General features: G+C 37.1%; 1 protein-coding gene and 1 long non-coding RNA gene across 2 annotated transcripts in view; one reads left to right on the top strand and one right to left on the bottom strand.

Annotated features, from left to right (window-relative positions):
* LOC106087154 (calmodulin) overlaps nucleotides 1-9,485 on the bottom strand; it is a 59,701-nt gene extending 50,216 nt beyond the window's left edge. The window contains exons 1-2 of the mRNA XM_013252080.2: nucleotides 9,352-9,485; nucleotides 8,314-8,681 (exon numbers count right to left, since the gene is read on the bottom strand). Of these exons, the coding sequence (XP_013107534.1) occupies nucleotides 8,314-8,316 (3 nt within the window). The 5' untranslated portion in view covers nucleotides 8,317-8,681; nucleotides 9,352-9,485. The remainder of the gene's footprint in view (nucleotides 1-8,313; nucleotides 8,682-9,351) is intronic.
* LOC131997764 (uncharacterized) lies at nucleotides 1,788-9,443 on the top strand. The gene is made up of 3 exons (XR_009398403.1): nucleotides 1,788-3,227; nucleotides 3,358-3,443; nucleotides 8,783-9,443. It is a non-coding gene; the product is annotated as an uncharacterized LOC131997764 (long non-coding RNA).
* Nucleotides 9,486-21,049: the final 11,564 nt, after the last annotated feature.

The raw sequence follows: 21,049 nt of genomic DNA, 5'->3' as shown, positions 1-21,049 counted from the left end.
ATTCCTAGTTATTCGAAACGCCATGCTATTGTCAATTAAACGTAACTCGAATAAATTTGAATAGTTACTTTTCATCTTCGACTGTAACTAGTAGCTACCATAATGATTTACCAACAATACTTTTGAAAACTATCGCAGTAATCCGTCAATTAGGCAAATACCTACATCTAATTAGTAGTATCAATGCCATAATCAGTAACGTCAAAGTCATCGAGGAGGCCAACTATGTTTAACATATGTTTGAGATTCTGAGAATAGAAATTTTAAATAATTATTTTTATTTGAAGGAGGATTTACGTTTATATCCCATTGCCCTTTTAAAAGTATATTATAGGTACAATTCAATAACATAACTTCGTCATTATTTTCAGTCATTATTCATCTGGTTCATTAAGGCCCATGCTAAAAAGATGTTCAAATAGTCATTTATAAAACAAACATACCAATGAAATAAATGTTTCCTTTATTTTTTCACAAGAACATTAAAATAAAAAACACATTATCAAAGGAAAAAAACGTTGCAATAATAAACAAATTAGAACACAATTCTTCTGGAATAACAATGAAATATTTCATTACCCAAAACATGGTAAAACGTGTACATAAAGCGAAAGTTGAGATACTTGAAAACACATGTTTTTAATTACTACCTACCTATATAGACAATATCATGTTGGGGATCAATACTATAGAGTAAGATCGCCAGTTGCCCAGTAACAAAATCTATGCTTAAGAAGCCCGCTTCATTAATAGGAGCACAATGTAACTGAAAATGTCGTATTCATATCTCTTAAACCAGCTGTTTAATTCCAACAAATAGCAAAAGAGAGGAAAAGCTGTGCTTACTCTCCTGCAAATTTTAACTGGAAAAGTACGCGAACAGACCTTTTGATTCAAATTTTAACTGGAAAAGTACGCGAACAGACCTTTTGATTTGATAAAACAGTTAAATTTCAAAAAAATATGTTTTGGGAAGTCCTCAACTACCTAACAGTCAAAATATTGATCGTTACCACACACTCTCGCTCTCTTATGCTGACAAATAAAGTACGCGAACAGACCTATCGGTTTGGATAAAATTGTTGGTTTTCAAAAAATATGTATTTGCAAGCTTTTAACTGCCCAACACTCAAAATATTGATCGCGAACGACTTTTGTGCACATTTGCACTTTTGATACGCGAACACTCTTAAAGATGTTGTCAATTTAAAGTCGATTTTAAATCAATAGCACAATAACAATCGTTTAACGGTATATTTTATCCTTCATCAAAATTCAAATATGCGAGCGTACAACACATGCCAGCTGTTTAGGGTTACGACGAGATTTTTTGAAGTGAGGTTTTTATAAATATAGGGCCAAAAAAGGGTATTTTCTTCAAAAAAAAAAATCAAAGCCTTGTTTAGTTTAATCATCTTGTTTGAACCATCTATAATGAAGTTGAGTCCATTTTTCCAATAAAGATACAGAGCAGATACAGACTCTACATTAAAATAGGTGAACATTCCTTTTCCGTAGAAATGGCTTCTAAGTTTATTTATAATCTTTTCACCTAGCGCTTAAACATCTGTGAGAGGATCAGAGGTGGAGCTCCTATTTTCCTATATATCACGAAATTGCAAAAAATATTGTAATAACGTTGACCTTAATGTAATTTCATACCTAGCAGCTTTCATCAAAGAAGTTAAATTAGCCTTCACACCTTGCATGAAAATGTCTGTCCACATCAAATACAAAATACATGCATACTCAAATACATGCCGCACAAGCTGGCCTTTTGAACAGGCAATATTATAAAAAGGAATTTCCCCACTAGACAAAATAAATTTAATTAACAAACGATCAGAAAATTGTCAACAACAACAGCAACAACGCAAGCACAAAATAAAAACAACAAACTTTGTTATCAACAAGCGACGACAACAGCATTTTTTGTTTTCGCATTTTTGTGTTCTTCTATTCGTGGGCAGCCGGCAGCGTTTGTTGCTGTGTTGTTATAGCAATTTCAGTCCCTGTCATTGTTGTTGCTGTTGTTCTCTGGTCTTGTCTTGTCGGCTGCCTATCTGATGAATTCTTGTGTTTTTTACAGACTGTGAAAAAAAAGAATAATCAAACGAAAAACCCCCAACAAAAAAACTTAAGCAAAGGAAATGAGCGCACTCATGAAGAAAACAAACTGCTAAAAATCAAAAGATAAAATAAAATACTACAAGGCGCAGAGAAAGAAAACAAAAATAATACACGAAAGAGAGAAATAAACGCAAATGCGAAAAAACCAAACACCGAGTAAAAAAGCAAAAGCAAGATAACCGCAATGCGGCATTTGGGAAACGGGTACGAAACGGTTGGCACAAAGAGCAACACACAAAAATATAAAACAGATGGAAAGGAATATCGAGAGAAAGAAAGCGTGGCGAAAATCAAGCACACACTTTGCGCTGCTGCACATACACGCAGAATAGTCATGTGTGTGTTTGCGTGTATGTTTGCCTGCAAAACAACAAAAGCCCGCCGTCATCGAACCAACAGCGAGCGACACGTAGTCGTCGTCTTCGTGTTGTGCAAAAGAAGAAAGCTCAAAAAGTGGTTGTTTTTGATTCATAACAACAACAACAGCAGCAACAAATACACACAACAGGCAAAGGTGGCGCATACCCACAATGGAATGTCGCAGGAGAATGTTCAAAATGCACAGACAGACGATAAAGGCAACGATAATGAAGGAGAACCATATAAATAAGTGGAGAGAGAGCAAATGAATAAAAGAGAGACCCAAAAAGGAAAACAAAATGTAAGCCAAACGGTTTGTAATCAACTAACCGTTTCGCTCTCTTATAAATAAAAATGGGGAAAAGAGCAAATTCTAAAGAAATTTTTGTTAAGAGAACCGAAACTGCGGCAATGACACAAAACACAACCACATATGCACACACACACACGCACAAAAAACAACACATTTTTTGTCATCTGAAATTCTTGTGCCTTTTAAGTTTTGAAATAACCTCATTTTTGCATTTCATTTCCAAATAAAAGTAGGCAATAAACATTTGCCAATAAGAAAAAGGTACACAAAGTAGCCAGTTATATTTCATAGGTACTTTCGTGAGAAGGAAATATGAAAAAAAAAAACGACACAAACACAATGTTGTTCAAACTACTCCACCCTTTTTTTTCATCATATCTCCTTATGTCAAATGACACTAAGTGTGCTTCCTCGTTTTACACAGGTAATGAAGTATTTTAAAATTTTTGGCAGTACATATTTTGTTTGTGATAATTTTTTTGTTTATAAATTTTTTCCTTATGTACACAATTATTTTTTTAAAAATTCTTTCTATTCTACATCTTAAACATAAGCTCAAAACGATAGTGGGGAACATTTTCACCACACCCTTTAATTTCCATGTATGGACAAACAGGTTTTTTGCTGTTTAACTTTTGTGGTGAGTAAGCGGATGATTTCAATTTTTCTGATAAGAATTTAATTTGTGCACAATGTTATAGAATTTAAAATACATAAACTGTTTAGCTATCTTATTCCATATTGTATGTATTGTATTAGACAAGTGTGTCTGCCTTCTATTGATAATTATGCCTAGATTTTCTCCACTCCATCTATAGGAAATCTAGATTATTGGTACGAATCAGCTGATTTTAGCGTCCAATGTTCGTTCAAGTTAGCAGAACCCTTAAAGAGCCTTTACATTGAAGGAATCAATAATTTCCAGTCACATCAGCCAATTTTACATGCAAAATTTGTTTTTTTTTTAACAAAAAGAGATACAGGAAATGCCAAGGAGGACTATGCCCTTTAGCACTCCTCCTCTAACCAATAAATACTTAGCAAATTGTTTCTGATTAGCATGTACTAATCAAATCAATATTGTTTTTGTTGCAACAATGTGTTGTTTCCGTTCTAATTTTGTTAGTTGGTTAAAGCACGTTCACAATGTGCATTAATGGCTGGTACTATGTTCCTTTTCCACCGTTGAAAAGCCATGTTTTTCGCGATTACTTTTTTGAAAAACCACCCAAATAACAATGATAAAATTACAATTTTATAAAAACGTTACCATAAGTAATGTGGGAATGGCCTACAGAATGAAATCAGTTTTTTTGCTGTAAAATCTATTATGTAGAAGAAGGATTCGGCGAAAAATATCGCGAAAAGCGATTAATCTGGAATTAGGGCCCAGTCAGCTGATTTCATAAAGGTAAAACAGGTGAGCCTTTAAAACAGGTTTTAATGATAGGTGTTTAATTATGTTAAATATCCAGTTCTAGCAATCCTACAAACCCAACCAATGCAAATTAAAAATGAAGTAAATAAAAAACAACTACATTTTGCGTCTTATTTTGGCTCAGGAAGCAATTTACAGTACCTGGAAATAAATCGTAGTGAAAATTATATCCCAGTATTAATTATTTTTTGACGATATTGTTTTGTCAAGGTTATGGAAGATCTTTGCGCACTTACCAGGGCATAACTTGCCGTTTTTCAGTCAAGAGATTGATATGTATGGGGTTATGTATCGATCTATTTGGGGGACATTTGTTGTGTATATTAGATACCAAGTTTCAACAAAATCGGCGCCCAGAGGCTTAAGAGGCATCGGTGGCAAAGAGAAAGTACGCCCATGACACTGAACGCTTGCGATCCAGGCGAGAATATCAGAAAGTTTATCAGCGGTGGTTATCCCCTCCTATGCTGGCCGCATTTGTTAGGTACGGCGCCATTTAAAAACATCTCCCCAAAGTGGATTCGCGCTGTGGTAACGTTGTACGTACTGGGTCTATGGTACTGCTGGGCAGCATAAATGCACTTCATGCTTATACAGCTATAAATTAGAGCTTCTAGAGGAACACGAAATCAAATCGAAGTATCGAATGCCATATTACCCGTTCAGTCCGACTAAAATTAAAATCTCCTTCATTATTGAGGGAACATCTGAAGTGGACCGTAATTTGTAATATAAAGTCTGGTCATGGGAAAAATTCTTTCTGGATGGGAAATTGGTAGCTTCCATGGTAATTTGTACAGCAACCACTATAGGATGGGGGTATACTATTTTAGTCATTTCGTTTGCAACACATCGAAAGATTGATCCGCGACATGATAGTTTTTAAGTTCTCGATCGTCTTGACATTCTAAGTCGTTCTAGAAATGTCCGTCGAAATCACGATAGTGGTCAAACAACTAAAGATATCCGCTTAAAATTTTGCAAAGGTACTTCTTATTGATGTAGGTTGTTGTGGGTGGTAAATACAATTGCAACTGTCTTCCACTTCGGTTCATATTTGGATATAGCTGCCATATAAACCAATGTTAGAACTCGATCCCATAGATATCCACTTGAAATTTTGCAAAGGTAGTTCTTATTGATTTAGGTTATTGCGGATAGCAAATACAATTGCAAATATCTTCCACTTCAATTTATATTTGGATATAGCTCCCATATAAACCGATTTTAGAAATTGATCCCCTAGAAATTGCAATTTTATCCGATTTAACTGAAATTTTGCACCTGGTGTTCTGTTATGACTTCCACTTCCGGGATAATTATGGTCCAAATGTATGTATAATCTGATATACAATAGTTTCCATATAAAACACCGTTTCAAGTGCTATCCGAATCGGTTTATAACCTGATATGGATTCCATATAAAGCAATCTTCCGACTAGAGATCAAGACCGTCTGGAAGCCGCTATTTTTGTCCGCTTTGGAAGCAATTTTGCAACTATTGATTTGTAGGATTCCCAACAACCTTGGTAATTATGGTCCAATTCGACATATAACCTGTTATAGCTCCCATATAAAATGATGTAATGATTAGTATTCTAGGGTCCTAAAAGCCTAAATTTTTGGTTAATTTGACAGAAATTATATACGCAAAGTGGAGATGTACGCTACAGCTTAGTACTTAGCTTATTTAAGTACATTTTTAGTAGATTATATAGTTGTGGGTTCCCAAGATTCCGTCCTGCTGATCGAAGAACGTTTCTACTTTTTTTAGTACATTTTCACAGGTTCGCTCCGCTGCTCATTGAATTGGCATTCACTCATTGAAATGAGTTCTTGGCAAAATTTGCAATAGTTCCCTGGTATTGAAAATCCCAGTAATGGCGAAATACTTATTATTTTTTTAATTTTGCATGACACTCTGATGAGCATATTGCCGGCTTTTTTAATATTTCGCCCTAAACACTATATAAGACTTATTTTTCCATAATCGCATCACACCAAGATGTTGTATACAAGTATCCTTTATATCAGAGCGGACTTTGGCCCACATATCTGTTCACCTTTGCAATATAATTTCTGTAAGTTTAATTATCCTGTTTATAAATCGTTTTGCACTTAATTGATTTTTAACAAGTCGTGTTAACAGCTGATCACCTAGCGAATATAATCGATAATTCGTTTCCACTAAGCGCTGTACTGATATGACAAAAAAATTGGGTCTAAATACAATTTTTTTTCTGTGTTTTACAGCAAAATATGATCAAACAATTTTCCTAAACAGTAAAAAAAAGAGTGACGGCCCTTAAGGTTGGTTTTATTTTGTTATACCTATATAAAATGAAAATTATGAATGAAAATTGTCATATTAAAATAGAATTGAACATTAGACCTTTAAAGCTGGCTTAAGCAGAGTTTACATGGCACATCATGATCGTACTCATCGTGTGGACGTGTTAAGTACAGCTTTTGCCAAAAACAGTACATCGATTTGTTCTTTTCTTTGATTTTAATTAATTTGTAATACTTTACTTCTCATTTCTTAACCTTATTTGTCACATAACTTTGTTTTCTATATCTTTCAAATAATGATTACACATTTCTTTGTAACGGTAATTGATAGACGCTATTCATCAAAAAAAAAATCAAATGATTTTGATTTTTCAGCCATGACTGATGGTTATGTGTGACGAATACACCTTTGCTTTCACCAATACTATTACAATGACCATACATCAGATGTGCCATGTAAACTCACCATTACGCTGATAATTAAAACTTGTCTTAATGGCTCAATCTTCAGATTTCCTCTTTATAAAATCAGCAGACGAGAGCCAGTAACCCGGAATTAATGACCACTGTAAACGGGGTTTAAGCTATAATCGCTACAATAATATAGCCATTGGATTCACTTTTTCAGACCCTCACAATCTGAAGTATGATTTTAGTCTTTTTGGCCTAACGCACTTCTGCAAGTTTTAAATATGTCCAATTTGCTACCTTACTTCATTTTTCTATTCTGATATAACAGCTGATCATTTAACAAATATAAAGTCCTGTTTCCACTATGTGGTATTGTAGTGTCATGAGAAAAATGGGGTTAGGGACGGAACTATGTGACTTAAATAATTTGTCTAAACAATAAAAAGCAAGAAATTATTATTTGATAGTGATTTTATGCAAAATAAGGGAAGGGAAAGGGAAATTTCAACACATAAATGGAAAATCTGTGGTAAAAATTTTGCGTTTCCGCTGGAGAAAGGCGATTGCCAGTGGCTTTAAAGAGGCCTTGGGCTTTTTTCGTGCATCCCATACCTGTTTTTATGTGCTTGTTTAGATGAGAAGCTGCTAAATATTTGCCCCCCCACTAATATCGTAAGGATAATGGTGGGGTTTTAAAAAGTTAACTGATTTTTTGTTCGTTCCACAATGTTTATAAGCAAGGCCAAACTTTATATATTTGGCCTAAGAAGTGATCCAAGGACACCTTTTTCCGAGGTTATTTATGCCATGGCCCCGAATCTGCAACCAGGCTGGGGATGAAGTAAAATTAGGCCAAATATTCGTTTGTTATGCTGCAAGTACAGCAAAGAAATGAAAATTAAAAAGAAAAAAAAAAAAACATTTTGCCTGTGATATAAAACCCAAAATGATATATACTCCCACATTGTAGGCGAAAATCATTTTGTGACAGTGAAGCGATTTATTTTTTGTTTGACAGCTGTTCTCACACACAAGAAAAACACGGATACTCTGGCTATACAAGACAAGACTTTCCTAACCCAACTTTTAGGTTGAAACTCGAATTCGTCACTTAATTAAACACTGGCATGTCGTTGTTAATACATGTACATACATACGTATGTGCAATACTAATTTATATGAATACGCGTATTCAAAATACATTTTTATATATAAAAACCACACATACTTTTGGTTGACCGCACCACAATGAAAAAAAAAATACGTTTCGAAATAAAAATAATAAATCTTGCCTTTTTTCTAGAGAATTTCAATTTTTATTTGTCGAGCAAAAAATAATTTTTTGCATTTTTGTAAGGGGGTTACTCACCATTTTATGTGTTTTTTTGTTAGGGGGGTTTTTGTGTTAAATTAAAGCTGTTTGTTTGTTTTGTTGTTGCTGTAGTTATAAGTAGTTGGAAATCCGCCGGTTTGGAATTTCGAACTACTAACGGCTGAAGTAGATGTGGATGTGTGTGAAGAAAATGCTTCCGTTATAAGTCTTACGGCCTTAAGTTCTCTCCTCGGTGGTGAAACACACAACAGCGGTTAAACTGACAGTGTGGTGACGACTGCTGCTGTTGATTGCGGCGGCGTCTCTGCTCACAGTGACGTTCACTCAGAGCAAGCGAGAGTGGGGGTAGGTATTTCTTTTACAACAAATTTTCTTTTCAATTCGTTTTTATAGGGGGGTCAACACTGAAAGAAGAAATTATGCGTTTTTGCCATGAATTTAGTGGGATACAACAATGAAACTAACTAAAGTAGTTGATCTTGCTTTTTCCTTTTATTATTTTTAGTACTGGCCATTGGTTAGAAAAAAAATTAACAAACTATATAGGCGTACGGAGGGCCTGGTGTGCCAAACACATATAGAAAAAAGAGCAATCTTGAATGAGCAGAAAAAATAGCTCAATGACTTGTTAAAAGAGAAATAAGAAAAATTCTCCCATTATTAAAACATCTGGCCAGATGGGGTCTTAACACAGGAAAACGTGTTTCTTCTCGGGCTGAGGAAAAGTTCTGGAATACCATCTTCTCCAAAGAAGTTTTGCGTAGTTTGCAAATACCCAATTAAGGTATTTGGGCAAAACGGACAGACTTCTCACATCGTGGCGAGCAAATATTACAAAAAAAAATCAAGGCAGACGGTAACAAGTCAAGTATTGAAAGATTGTAGTCGTTTTTTTTTTTTTTGTTGCTGTCTCTGTATAACGGTAGGAAACTTTAACTTCGCTTTCATTTTTTTTTTCTCAATTAAATTTTATATATTTTCTCGTCTCGTAGGTGCAAATTTTTTCAAGTTTCTTTTTTTTCTTTTCTTTTCCATTTTTTTTTTAATTAAAAGGTGAGTAATAATGATATATACCCGCTATATTTTATTTTTTAGAATATATATTTTCTTTTTTTTGGTTTTTTTAGAGAGAATGGAGAGGTTTCGTCCGAATTTTTTTTCAAATTTTACGGTAACTCGCACGGTCAACAACTCAATTGCAACTGAGCTGAATTTGTTCGACTCTTTTGCGTTTAGCTGTTTCGCTGTTTTTTTATTCCCTTTTGTTACACATTCTTAATCGTCGCCACCACCACACCACACACCGTTTCATTTTGTCTTTCGTTATTCTGCGCTTTGTTGCCTATTCATTTTGCTGTAATCGCCGCCAAACTCAGAAATAATAAAATGAGAAATGAGTATTGCTTACGTGTGTGCGTATTCGAGTGTTCGTACGAATCTGTGGGAGCTGCTACTGCCACCTTGCCAATGACTGTGTTTCAACGAGTTTTCTCTTTTGCTATCGTGGTTGTGCTGCGCGAATATGAACGATGGTGGTTTTATAAAAAATTCACAAAGAAAAATAGTTTAGCATGCGTTTTTCGATTTCTCCTGAAATTTCTCCTCAATGTTGGAGAATGGAAAACCAAAATAACCGTTTCGCATTTTGCATGAATTTACTTTGCATTTTGCGGCACAATTGCATGACTAACTGCGGCCGAGAGAGAGAGAGAGCAAGTGCCAGAGAAAAAGGGGAATTGTTTATTTGCAATACTCTCATTCCAATTGGCAGACTTAGCAAAGAGTGTTACATTTTAAAGTGGTATCATCGCGAGCAATTACAATTATGCTTATGCAGGGCATACAATTATAGGCAAGGAAAGAAAAATTATTACAAATGTACTAAAGATTTCTTTTAATAACGCCCTAAGCGGACTTTCTCGATATTTTGTATGGAGAAAAATTCTTACTAAGCGGCGTATCTTATCGCCCGTCTATTATTGTCGATAGTTCATAAGTGTCATCATTCAATCTGAATTTACAATAACTACAAGAGGAAGAACCCAGTATTTAGTTAGTGCGAGTTCTGAAGTGCAAAAATAGTTAAGAATTAAAAAAAATCACTATTATGAAAACCGATAAACAATTATTTATGATTAAAATTACTTTTTTTTCTATTGTTGATATCTGATTTTTTTTGGATGAGTGTTTTTGTTGCTGTCGTTGTTGTAGCCACGTGTATTCAGATGAATGCTAGTGTTGATCAAGGTTAAAATACGAAGCATTAATGGCTCTATACACGGTATGTAGGTGTTTTACGACATATCAACTATGGTATATCGTAGAGGGACTACGAAAATCCCAACCGTTCTTCTAATTATTTCTTATAATTATATTAAAAAAAAAATGATACTATAAAGTTACATCTCGAATAGCACGAAAATAAAGCGTAGCAATAGTTTTTATTGTTGTTACTACATAATATCATGTGAAGGTAACGATTCCTGACAAGCTCCTATAGGTGAACAAGCTCGTTCCGGTTCATATGACCGGAAAATGATGGCCACTGGTTATTTAAAGACTGCCATTAACTCGCCTTGCTATATCGAGCATCATGGGCAGAACAGTAAAGGTGCCTTCCGGCCTCCCACTAAAACTTTCCACTCGATACCGTCGATTGTCCGTAACTGCATTTGTACCTACTCCGTGTGGAGCATTTCACCATCCGCAACCTGTGGACGCTTTCAACTGTTCGTGCTAACGATTTAGACCACATAGCTCGGAACTAAAAATTCTAAAATGAGTGGTGCTCATAGCTATACCGCGCCGGGATAATCTCCTTGGAAGTGATTGAAATCCCAGCACTATACAGCAAAAAAAAAAATATGAAAATCGGACCACAAATTAAGGTTTTACAGTATAACCGGGACCACATGGAGCGTGATCTATTTAAATCTCAGTTCTAACCAAACAAAATGTTCAAGAGTTATCTCTACTCCTTCTCAAATCACACCGAACGTCTGTTCGGCAGAAGGCCGCTGGCGTATGACAACTACGCATAGGCGACTCGTCGGATTATGTGGCCACCAGCTCGTGGTTCATACGACGCCTATATTCTCCACAAATGCAAAATGGTCCATATATTGCAGAAAGGATTTTTCTCTCAAACACCTCATCCTCCTCATCTGCTTTCGCAAGTACCCATGCTTCGGAGCCATACAACAGCACGGTTAGTATCAGTGTCTTGTATAGTGCAATTTTTGTCTGTTGAGAGGTGGCTGCTTGCTCATATTATCCTTCGTTGTATTTCAAAACTGGTGTCATTTGTTTCGTTTATGGCGGTGTCAAAGTAGATAAAGTTGCTGACTATTTCGAAGTTGTAGTACCCAACCTTCTGCATCTGCTCGGGTTTACAGGCTTTATGGGAGTTGATATCATCCACTTTGTCTTATCTCCATTAACTGCCAAACCTATTTTCGTTGATTCTTTTTCGATATTTTCAAAGGCGGCAATTGCTTCTTTGGGTTACCGACCCATAATATAGATGTTGTCGGCATAGGCGAGTAGCATATGTTCTCTTGTAAGTAGTGTGCCATTCCTATTCACACCTACATCTCGTGTAATCTTCTACGGCAGGATATTCAAGAGATCACACGATAGGATGTTTCTCTGCCTGAAACCTGCCGGCCAGGTTTGACGGTATTTAGATGTCAGATTTTTGTTTGCATTCTCTTTGTTGCTATCTTCTTTTTCGCACATTCTCTGCTCATGTACGCATAAGTATACACACACGCACACAAATTTATTTATGTGTGTTGGCAAAACGTCGATCAGCTAATGGCAAGATGGCGGATTGCACCACACGATTTGTGGTTGTTGTACAAATGAGTCCGGCCAGGTTTGACAGTATTAAGATGTCAGATTTTTGTTTGCATTCTATTTGTTGCTATATTCTTTCTTGCATATTCTCTGCCTCTTCGAGGCATTTTCCATGGAGTGGACAATGGATTGCCATTGCGCCGTTATATCTTTGGGAAAAGGAGTGCTTTCATCAAGCAGTTAAGTCAGTCGAGTGTAGTATGCTGTTGCCGTATGTTGTGTTTGCAGCTTTTTAATGTCTAGCTTCCACGCGGTGCGAAGCTTTGCTGCAATAAGGTTATGATCCGAATCGAAATCGAAATTTATTTTTGTGTGTTGACAAAACGTCGATCAGCTTAATGACAAGAAGGCGGATTGCACCATATTTCACGATTTGTGGTTGTTGTACAAATGAGACCACCTTTATTTGTTTCGCCATGGCCTGAAACCTTGTTTGGCATTGAACTTTTTGGTAAGGTTCTTTCCTATTTTAACTGAGGACCGTGTATCAGCAAGCGCCATCCTGCATGGACATAGGCGGACATGCTAACTTCTGCGCTACGGTGGCCTTCACCGAATTATATATATCGCCCGTATAATGATACCGATCAATTTACACTGATCGTGTAGCGTATTAGCAGCCCTACTTTTTCCTCCCTTGCTTGCTTTAAATGCCCATATTAAGTTGGTATACTGCCAACTGATATACCACCTCGTGAACGCTATGACACCACTTTTGTTAGCATTCTCTTACTTTCTGCTTAGTGAAGAAAAATCCCCTAATTATGCTACAGCAGAAAAAATAGTGTATGGACACAATACACATTTCTCCGTATTGTCTGCATTTCTGCAAAATATTACAAAAACAAACTAGAGTGAACATCGCCCAACATGACGAAGCTCTTCTTACAACGGGATTCGCACAGACTCACCGAGCCATGGCCGTGCATATTTACACAAACCTCTCAGATAGAGCAAAAAATTAAAATGTGCATAAAACTGTATATATGTACATATGTACGATACGAATGACATAGAACCGAATGGCATACTCATACATCATTGAATTCTATGCGACAGCTCTTTGAACTTCGATCAACAACGAGATGACAATAATGACAGTGATATGTACTCTGTTACTTCTCTATCATCATCATTATCATGCTTAATGTATCTCTTCACAGTACATATACAACCGCCCACACACTTACCGTCGTTTTTGACAGTGCTAGCTGCTCTATAATGCTAATCATGTGGCTATGTACATACTTTCTAACGGTAAGTAAATGTACTTTGCTGCAAATCTGTAAGCATGTTTATTACTTGACATTGTAGGTACGCAGTACATACAAACACATGCATATGTTAGGTGCTCCGTGTGCACTATATTTGTTTGTTTTCTGTAATTAAATTTATAGGTTTTCTTCTTTTGTTTATTGGCATAAACAATGATAGGGTCCAGGGTCACAACTTATGGTGGAAATTGTTGATGTGTTATTTTGTTGCTTCCATATGTATCTACAAGGGGTGACAGGCATATACATATACAAACATACATACAAGCCCGCCATGCCGACAGGGTGAGAGAGGTAAGAGAGTACAATGTCTGAGTTTTTATCAATGGGGTAATATGTTCATGGAATTTTAATGTGATAACATTATCGCCAAATGTATAAATAATAGTATGTAAGTGTGAACATACTGAAGTTGAGCGTTGTATGACAAATAACTAAAGCGATTGCATTTATAGGATAAATAAATAAGAATTTGCTAAGTTCGGCCGGACCGAATCTTGGGAACCCGCCACCATAGATTCTGTTATAAATTTACACAAATTAAGTTAACTGAAGGGCATAGATGTGTATGCTTTACATGCCAAATTTCTGTCAAAATTGAAGATTCTAGGGGCCGTAGAAGACTAATCGGGAGATCAGACCTTTTTAGACATTGACACTGTTGCACAGTGGGAAAGAACCGAAAAAAAACTAGTGAGAAAGAGTAGATATTTTTTATTGTAATTTGGAATGGTTAGAGCTGAGGTGTCATCAAAAAAAAAAGTACGAACAGACATATCTTAATAATTCTTTTTGAATTTTGCGCAGCCAATAGTGTCCTCAAAGCACCAAGAATTAATTCAGCCCGATTTTTTTTTACAAAAACTCCCAAACTACACATTTCAGGCAAAGATGACTTTAAAATCGGCATTTTTTTTTAGCAAAATTGCTGTGGAGCCTATAAATAAAGCATTTTTTTGCATGGGCTTAGGGGACATATGGAGTAAAAAAAACGTAAACCCAAATGGGGGATCTGGGCTTTGGAATTTGAGAAATCGTTGGGGTTTTCCCATTTATCAATAAAAATTTGCCTATTTAGCACACGTTTAAGTTGACATATCTTTTTAAAATTTAATTTAAAACGCATCTACGCAGAAAAAAATATCACAAATATCACATGTTTTCAATTAACAATTTAATTGAAAAAAAAAAAACGTTTTCAATTAAAAACAAGTAAAAACGTGCTAAGTTCGGCCGGGCCGAATCTTATATACCCTCCACCATGGAGCGCATTTGTCGAGTTCTTTTCCCGACATCTCTTCTTAGGCAAAAAATGATATAAGAAAAGATTTGCTCTGCTATTAGAGCGATATCAAGATATGATCCGGTTTAGACCACAATTAAATTATATGTTGGAGACCTGTGTAAAATGTCAGCCAATTCGAATAAGAATTGCGCCCTTTGGGGGCTCAAGAAGTAAAATAGAGAGATCGATTTATATGGGAGCAGTATCGGGCTGTAGACCGATTGAGACCATAATAAACAAAATTTCATGCAAATCGGATAATAATTGCGACCTCTAGAGGCTCAAGAAGTCAAGATCCCAGATCGGTTTATATGGCAGCTATATCAGGTTATGCACCGAATTGAATCATACTTAGCACAGTTGTTGGATATCATAACAAAACACGTCGCGCAAAATTTCATTCGAATCAAGTAAGAATTGCGCTCTCTAGAGGCTCTAGAAGTCAAGACCCAAGATCGGTTTATATGACAGCTATACCAGGTTATGGACCGATTTGAACCATACTTAGCACAGTTGTTAGGAGTGATACTAAAACGCTATGTGCTAAATTTCAGTCAAATCGGATGAGAATTGCGCCCTCTAGAGGCTCAAAAAGTCAAGACCCAAGATCGGTTTATATGACAGCTATACCAGGTTATGGACCGATTTGAATCATACTTAGCACAGTTGTTAGAAGTGATACTAAAACACTATGTGCAAAATTTCAGTCAAATCGGATGAGAATTGCGCCCTCTAGAGGCTCAAAAAGTCAAAACCCAAGATCAGTTTATATGACAGCTATGTCAAAACATGGACCGATATGGCCCATTTACAATACCAACCGACCTACACTAATAAAAAGTATTTGCGCAAAATTTCAAGCGGCTAGCTTTACTCCTTCGGAAGTTAGCGTGCTCTCGACAGACAGACGGACGGACATGGCTAGATCAACATAAAATGTCGCGACGATCAAGAATATATATACTTATGGGGTCTCAGACGATTATTTTGAGTAGTTACAAACAGAATGACGAAATTAGTATACTCCCCATCCTATGGTGGAGGGTATAATTAATTGAATCAATAATTTTTATACCCACCCCACATAGGATGGGGGTATACTATTCATTCCGTTTGTAACACCTCGAAATATTGATCTAGGACCCCATAAAATATATATATTTTTGATCGTCTCGACATTCTGAGTCGAACTAGCCACGTCCGTCCGTCCGTGTGTCGAAATCACGATAGCGGTCGAACGCATCAAGCTAGCCGCTTGAAATTTTCCACAGATACTTATTGTTGATGCAGGTCGTTGGGGATTGCAAATGGGTCATATCGGTTTCGATTTGGATATAGCTCCCGTATAAACCGATCTCCCGATTTGCATTCTTGAGCCTCTGGAAGCCGCAATTTTTGTCCGATTTGGCTGAAATTTTACACATTGTGTTCTACTATGACTTCCAATAACTGTGCCAAGTACGGTTCTAATCGATCAAGAACCTGATATAGCTCCCATATAAACTGATCTCCCGATTAGCCTTCTTGAGTCCCTGGAAGGCGCAATTTTTTGCTGAAATTGAGCAGGTAGTGTTTTGTTATGACTTTCAACAACTGTGCCAAGTTCGCTTCAATTTTCTTTGGATTTGGCTGAAATTTTACACAAGATGTTCAATTATGACCTTCAACAACTATGCTAAGTACCGTCTAAATCGGTCTATAACCTGATTTAGCTCCCATATAAACCGATCTCCCGATTTGACTTCTTGAGACCATGACAGCCTCAAATTTCTTTCGATTTGGCTGAAAATGCTGAGTACAGTCTAAATCGGTCTATATCCTGATGTAGCGCCCAGATAAACCGATCTTTCGATTTAACTTCTAGAGCCCCTGAAATTTTTTTGTCCGATTTGGCTGAAACTTTGCACATAGTGTTCTGTTATGACTCTCAACAACTGTGCCAAGTGCGGTCCAAATCGGTCTATAATCAGATATAGTTCCCATATTTTAGCAAAATCCATGGTGGTGGGTTCCCAAGAATCGGCCCGTCCGAACTAAGCACGATTTTACTTGTTTTTTCAATTACATGTTCAATTAAAATATTAATTGATTCAATCATTTTTTAATTGAATCCTGAACTTTATTGTCAATTATGATGAGGATTCAAATTTTTGTCATTTTAAATTAAAAAATTAATTGATTCAATAATTTTTTTAATTGAACCTGCACTTTTTTTTCAATTACGATTGTGTTTGAAATTTTTGCCATTTTCAATTAAATAATTTATTGATTCAATCATATATAGCCCGGTCTGGACCATTTTCGAGACAGTCTCAATACAACCCACTGTTCAAAATTTCAGCGAAGTCTGGTAATAATTGCGCCTTTTATAAGCCTAAGACCCAAAATCGGCAGATCGGTCTATATGACAGCTATATCCAAATATGTTCCGATCTGGACCATTTTTGGCTTGGATATCGACGGACCTAATAAAATTCACTGTTTTGAATTTCCAACGAAATCCGGTAGTAAATGCGCCTGTTAAAGGCTTAAGACTCAATAGGAGCTACACCAGGTTATGGACCGATTCAGGCCATATTTAACACTTATGTTAAAGGTCATACAAGTCATTTTATCGGATAAGAATTGTTCCCTCTAGAGGCCCAAGAAGTAGAATCGGGAGATCAGTTTATATATTTGAGCTATGTCAAGTTGTGAACCGATTTGGGCCAAACATGGCGCAGTTATTAATTGTCAACCCAAAACACTTCGTGCGAAATTTCCGCCAAATCGGACAATAATTGCGCCCTCTATCGTCTCAAGAAGTTAAGATCCGAAATCGATTTATATGGGTGCTATATCAGGTTATGAACTAATTTGAACCATACTTAGCACAGTTGTTGATGGTTAAACCAAAACACTTCATGCTAAATTTCAGTCAAATCGGATAATAATTGCGCCCTCTATCGTCTCAAGAAGTCAAGATCCGAAATCGGTTTATATGGGAGCTTTTTAGGTTATGAAGCAATTTGAACCATACTTACCACTGCTATTGGAGGTAAAAATAAAACACTTAGTGCAAAATTTCAGCAAAATCGGATAAGAATTGCTCCCTCTAGAGGCCCATCAAGTAGAATCGGGAGATCGGTTTATACATTGGAGCTATATCAAGTTGTGAACTGATTTGGGCCAAACATGGCGCTGTTATTGATGGTCAAACCAAAACACTTCGTGCAAAATTTCAGCCAAATCGGATAATAATTGCGCCCTCTATCGGCTCAAGAAGTCAAGATCCGAAATCGGTTTATATGGGAGCTTTTTAGGTTATGAAGCAATTTGAACCATACTTACCACTGTTGTTAGAGGTCAAAATAAAACACTCAGTGCAAAATTTCAGCCAAATCGGATAAGAATTGCTCCCTCTAGAGGCTCAAGATGTCAAGATCCGAGATCGATGTATATGACAGCTATATCAAAACATGGACCGATTTGGCCCATTTATAATCCCAACTGACCTGCCCACTAATAAGAAGTATTTATGCAGAATTTCAAACACCTAGCTTTAATCCTGCGAAAGTTAGCGTGCTTTCGACAGACAGCGAGATGGATGGACATGGTTAATTCGACTAAGAATGTCAAGACGAATAAGAATGTATATACTTTGTTGGGTCACAGATCAATCTATCGATGTGCTACGACGAAATTAGTACACCCCCATCCTATTGTGAAGGGCATAAAAATTAAAATCGAACCACAAATGCCTTCGTAAATTGCAAAATACAAAGCAGGTGTAGGTCAAAATTGCAAAAAAAAAAAAACAGTAAGAAAAGACAAAAGTCTGGAGGTGTCGCTATATAATATGCTACACCTACCCTATAAGTATCAATTGGAAGCTTTATTTAATCCTGAACCAACATTGATGGACCTGGGGGGAGGTTTCCAGATGGGTTAAAGTATCCTCATCAAATTTCGAGCCAATATGTTCAAAGTGTAATAACTACGGTGCTAATAGGGCGATGTATATGGAAGTTACAATCAATCGGTTCCCTCCCACTGTGGGTCGTAACCAGAGATTCGGAGCGGCATTTGTCAAGTTATTTTTATAGGCAGAAACTAAAAAGGATCAAGCAACAAACTCCATGGATTTTTATAACCACCACCATAGGAAAGAAGGTATATTCATTTAGTCATTCCGTTTGGAACACATCAAAATACCCATTTCCGACTCAACAAAGTATATATATTCTGGATCGTCGATATATTCTAAGATGATTTACAGCCTTCAAAATTTAAGATATTGAGCTTAAGTTTGGCATAGATTTGTATTTTGTCCATACGCGGGTTATGTTCTGGAATGAGCAAAATCGGATCATATTTAGATATAGTTGCCATATAGACCGATTTCCCGTTGTCCGTACCAAATTTGGTCCAGATCGGACCACACTCTGATATAAATTTGTAAGATGGAGTTGCACTAGGCCACCCGATATCCGAACCGCGTAAGGTCATGGTACGCCATATTTAGATATAGCTGCCATATGAACCGATCTGCAGATCTGGGATCTTAAGCCATAAAATCCTCATTTATTACCCGATTTCCTTGAAGTTTTAAACTGTAACTTATAAAAACTTTGGTACCGGCCAAAATTGGCCCATACTTGTGCATTAATATAGAAATAGGAAGTTTATAATAAAATAGGATAATAAATATATCCATGATGATGGGTATCCAAAGTTCGTCACGGCCGAACATAATACGTTATTACTTTAAAATTTGGTTAGGAATTGCTTCCGGTATGTGTTTAAGAAGTAAATATGTATGCTTTTCTGGCACACCCTGTATATAGTTAATGGCTGTATTTCAAAGTAGTGGAGAGGGTACGACTAAGATTTGCATATATTCCAAAAGCCTGGCAGGAGGCAAGGGTGGAATTTATACCCAAGCGCGGCAAGGCAATTTATGCGACACCAAAGGCATTGTAACATATGACAAAGAGTAGGACATTCAGCGAAATGCTCGAATACAAAAAGCATGCCTATGTCAAGGGAAGGTCGGTGGGAACTGCCCTGCACGAGGCTGTGTATAGAATAGAAGAATCCTTCGAACGAATCCTTCGAAAGAATCCTTCCAAGACGAACACATTTGCGGTATGCATTGGCATCGGCGGGACGTTTAATAATCTGCCGACCGTCACACACATCCAATCTGTAGACAAGTACCGGATGGACCAGGTCCTTAGAGACTGGATAAACCATATGCTAAGGAAAAGGTGGATAAATTGTGGGTCCCATGACATAAAAATAAGGGAGAAAGTGGCACTGGGCACTCCACAGGGTGCATTTTATCGCCGTTCCAATGGGTGATCAGTACAAGGAACCTATTACGGATGCTGACTGAGTAGGCATTTCAAACCGTTTGCTACGCAGACGATGCTTAATGTTTAATGCTTCAAAGGGCTAAGGATACGAATCAGCTATGCAGAAGGGCCGATAGGGTCTTGGAGATGGCTTACGACTTGGCTAGACCTAGGGGTTGCAATGTTAACCCAGAGAAGAGTGAAATCTGCCTGTTCACGAGGAACACGAAAGTGGGCCAATTTGACTCAACACGTTTTCTCAGTAGAATGATTTCGGTATCTAACAAGGTCAAATATTTAAGAGTGATCTTGAACAGGCAGCTGAAATGAAAGTGTCACTTTCAAGAAAGTACGAAGAAGGCTCACACATGTTGGACACTATGTAGACGAGACATAGGCTCGAAATGGGGCTTGAATCTGTGTGATTAGGCAGTGTGATTAGACCAATACATACTTACCTCTTAGTAGTTTGATGGACTGTGATGGAAAAAGGTACAACGTAAGGATAGTACAACAAGTTGTCTTGGCATAGCCCGAGCGATGAGGGCCACGCCTACTAGGGCACTGGAGACTATTCTAAATATCCTACCTATAGACATAGAGATTAAGTGTGAGGCAGCCCCTGCGGCTGTGTGACTAAGGGCAATGGGAGAATGTATAGAGGATAGGAGCAGGTCATACAATCTCGGTATAATAGAGGCGGCGATAGGAAACTTGGAAAGAATGCATGAGGTTTTCGGTAGGCTACCTGAGACAACACTTGGGGTTGAGAGCGAGGAACTGCTGCCAGCGACACAGTCTTGGATTGGCGGAACTCTGGTATTGCCATTTTTCCAGATGGTCGCATATACGGATCAAAGCTATACGCCAGAGTGGGCCTAGGGGTCTACATTGAGGTACCACGGACTGAGACCTGTTTTCGACAGCCTGACTATAATACGGTCCTGATGGCGGAGATCCGGGCGATCACGGAATTCGTGAGGTGGTGTGGTGTTAACGCGAGAACTTTGAGTGTGAAC

Source organism: Stomoxys calcitrans, chromosome 5 (assembly GCF_963082655.1).
Source record: "Stomoxys calcitrans chromosome 5, idStoCalc2.1, whole genome shotgun sequence".
Taxonomy (NCBI): domain Eukaryota; kingdom Metazoa; phylum Arthropoda; class Insecta; order Diptera; family Muscidae; genus Stomoxys; species Stomoxys calcitrans.
The sequence above is the reverse complement of the archived record's forward strand: the minus strand, read 5'-3'. Positions and strand labels throughout refer to the sequence as shown.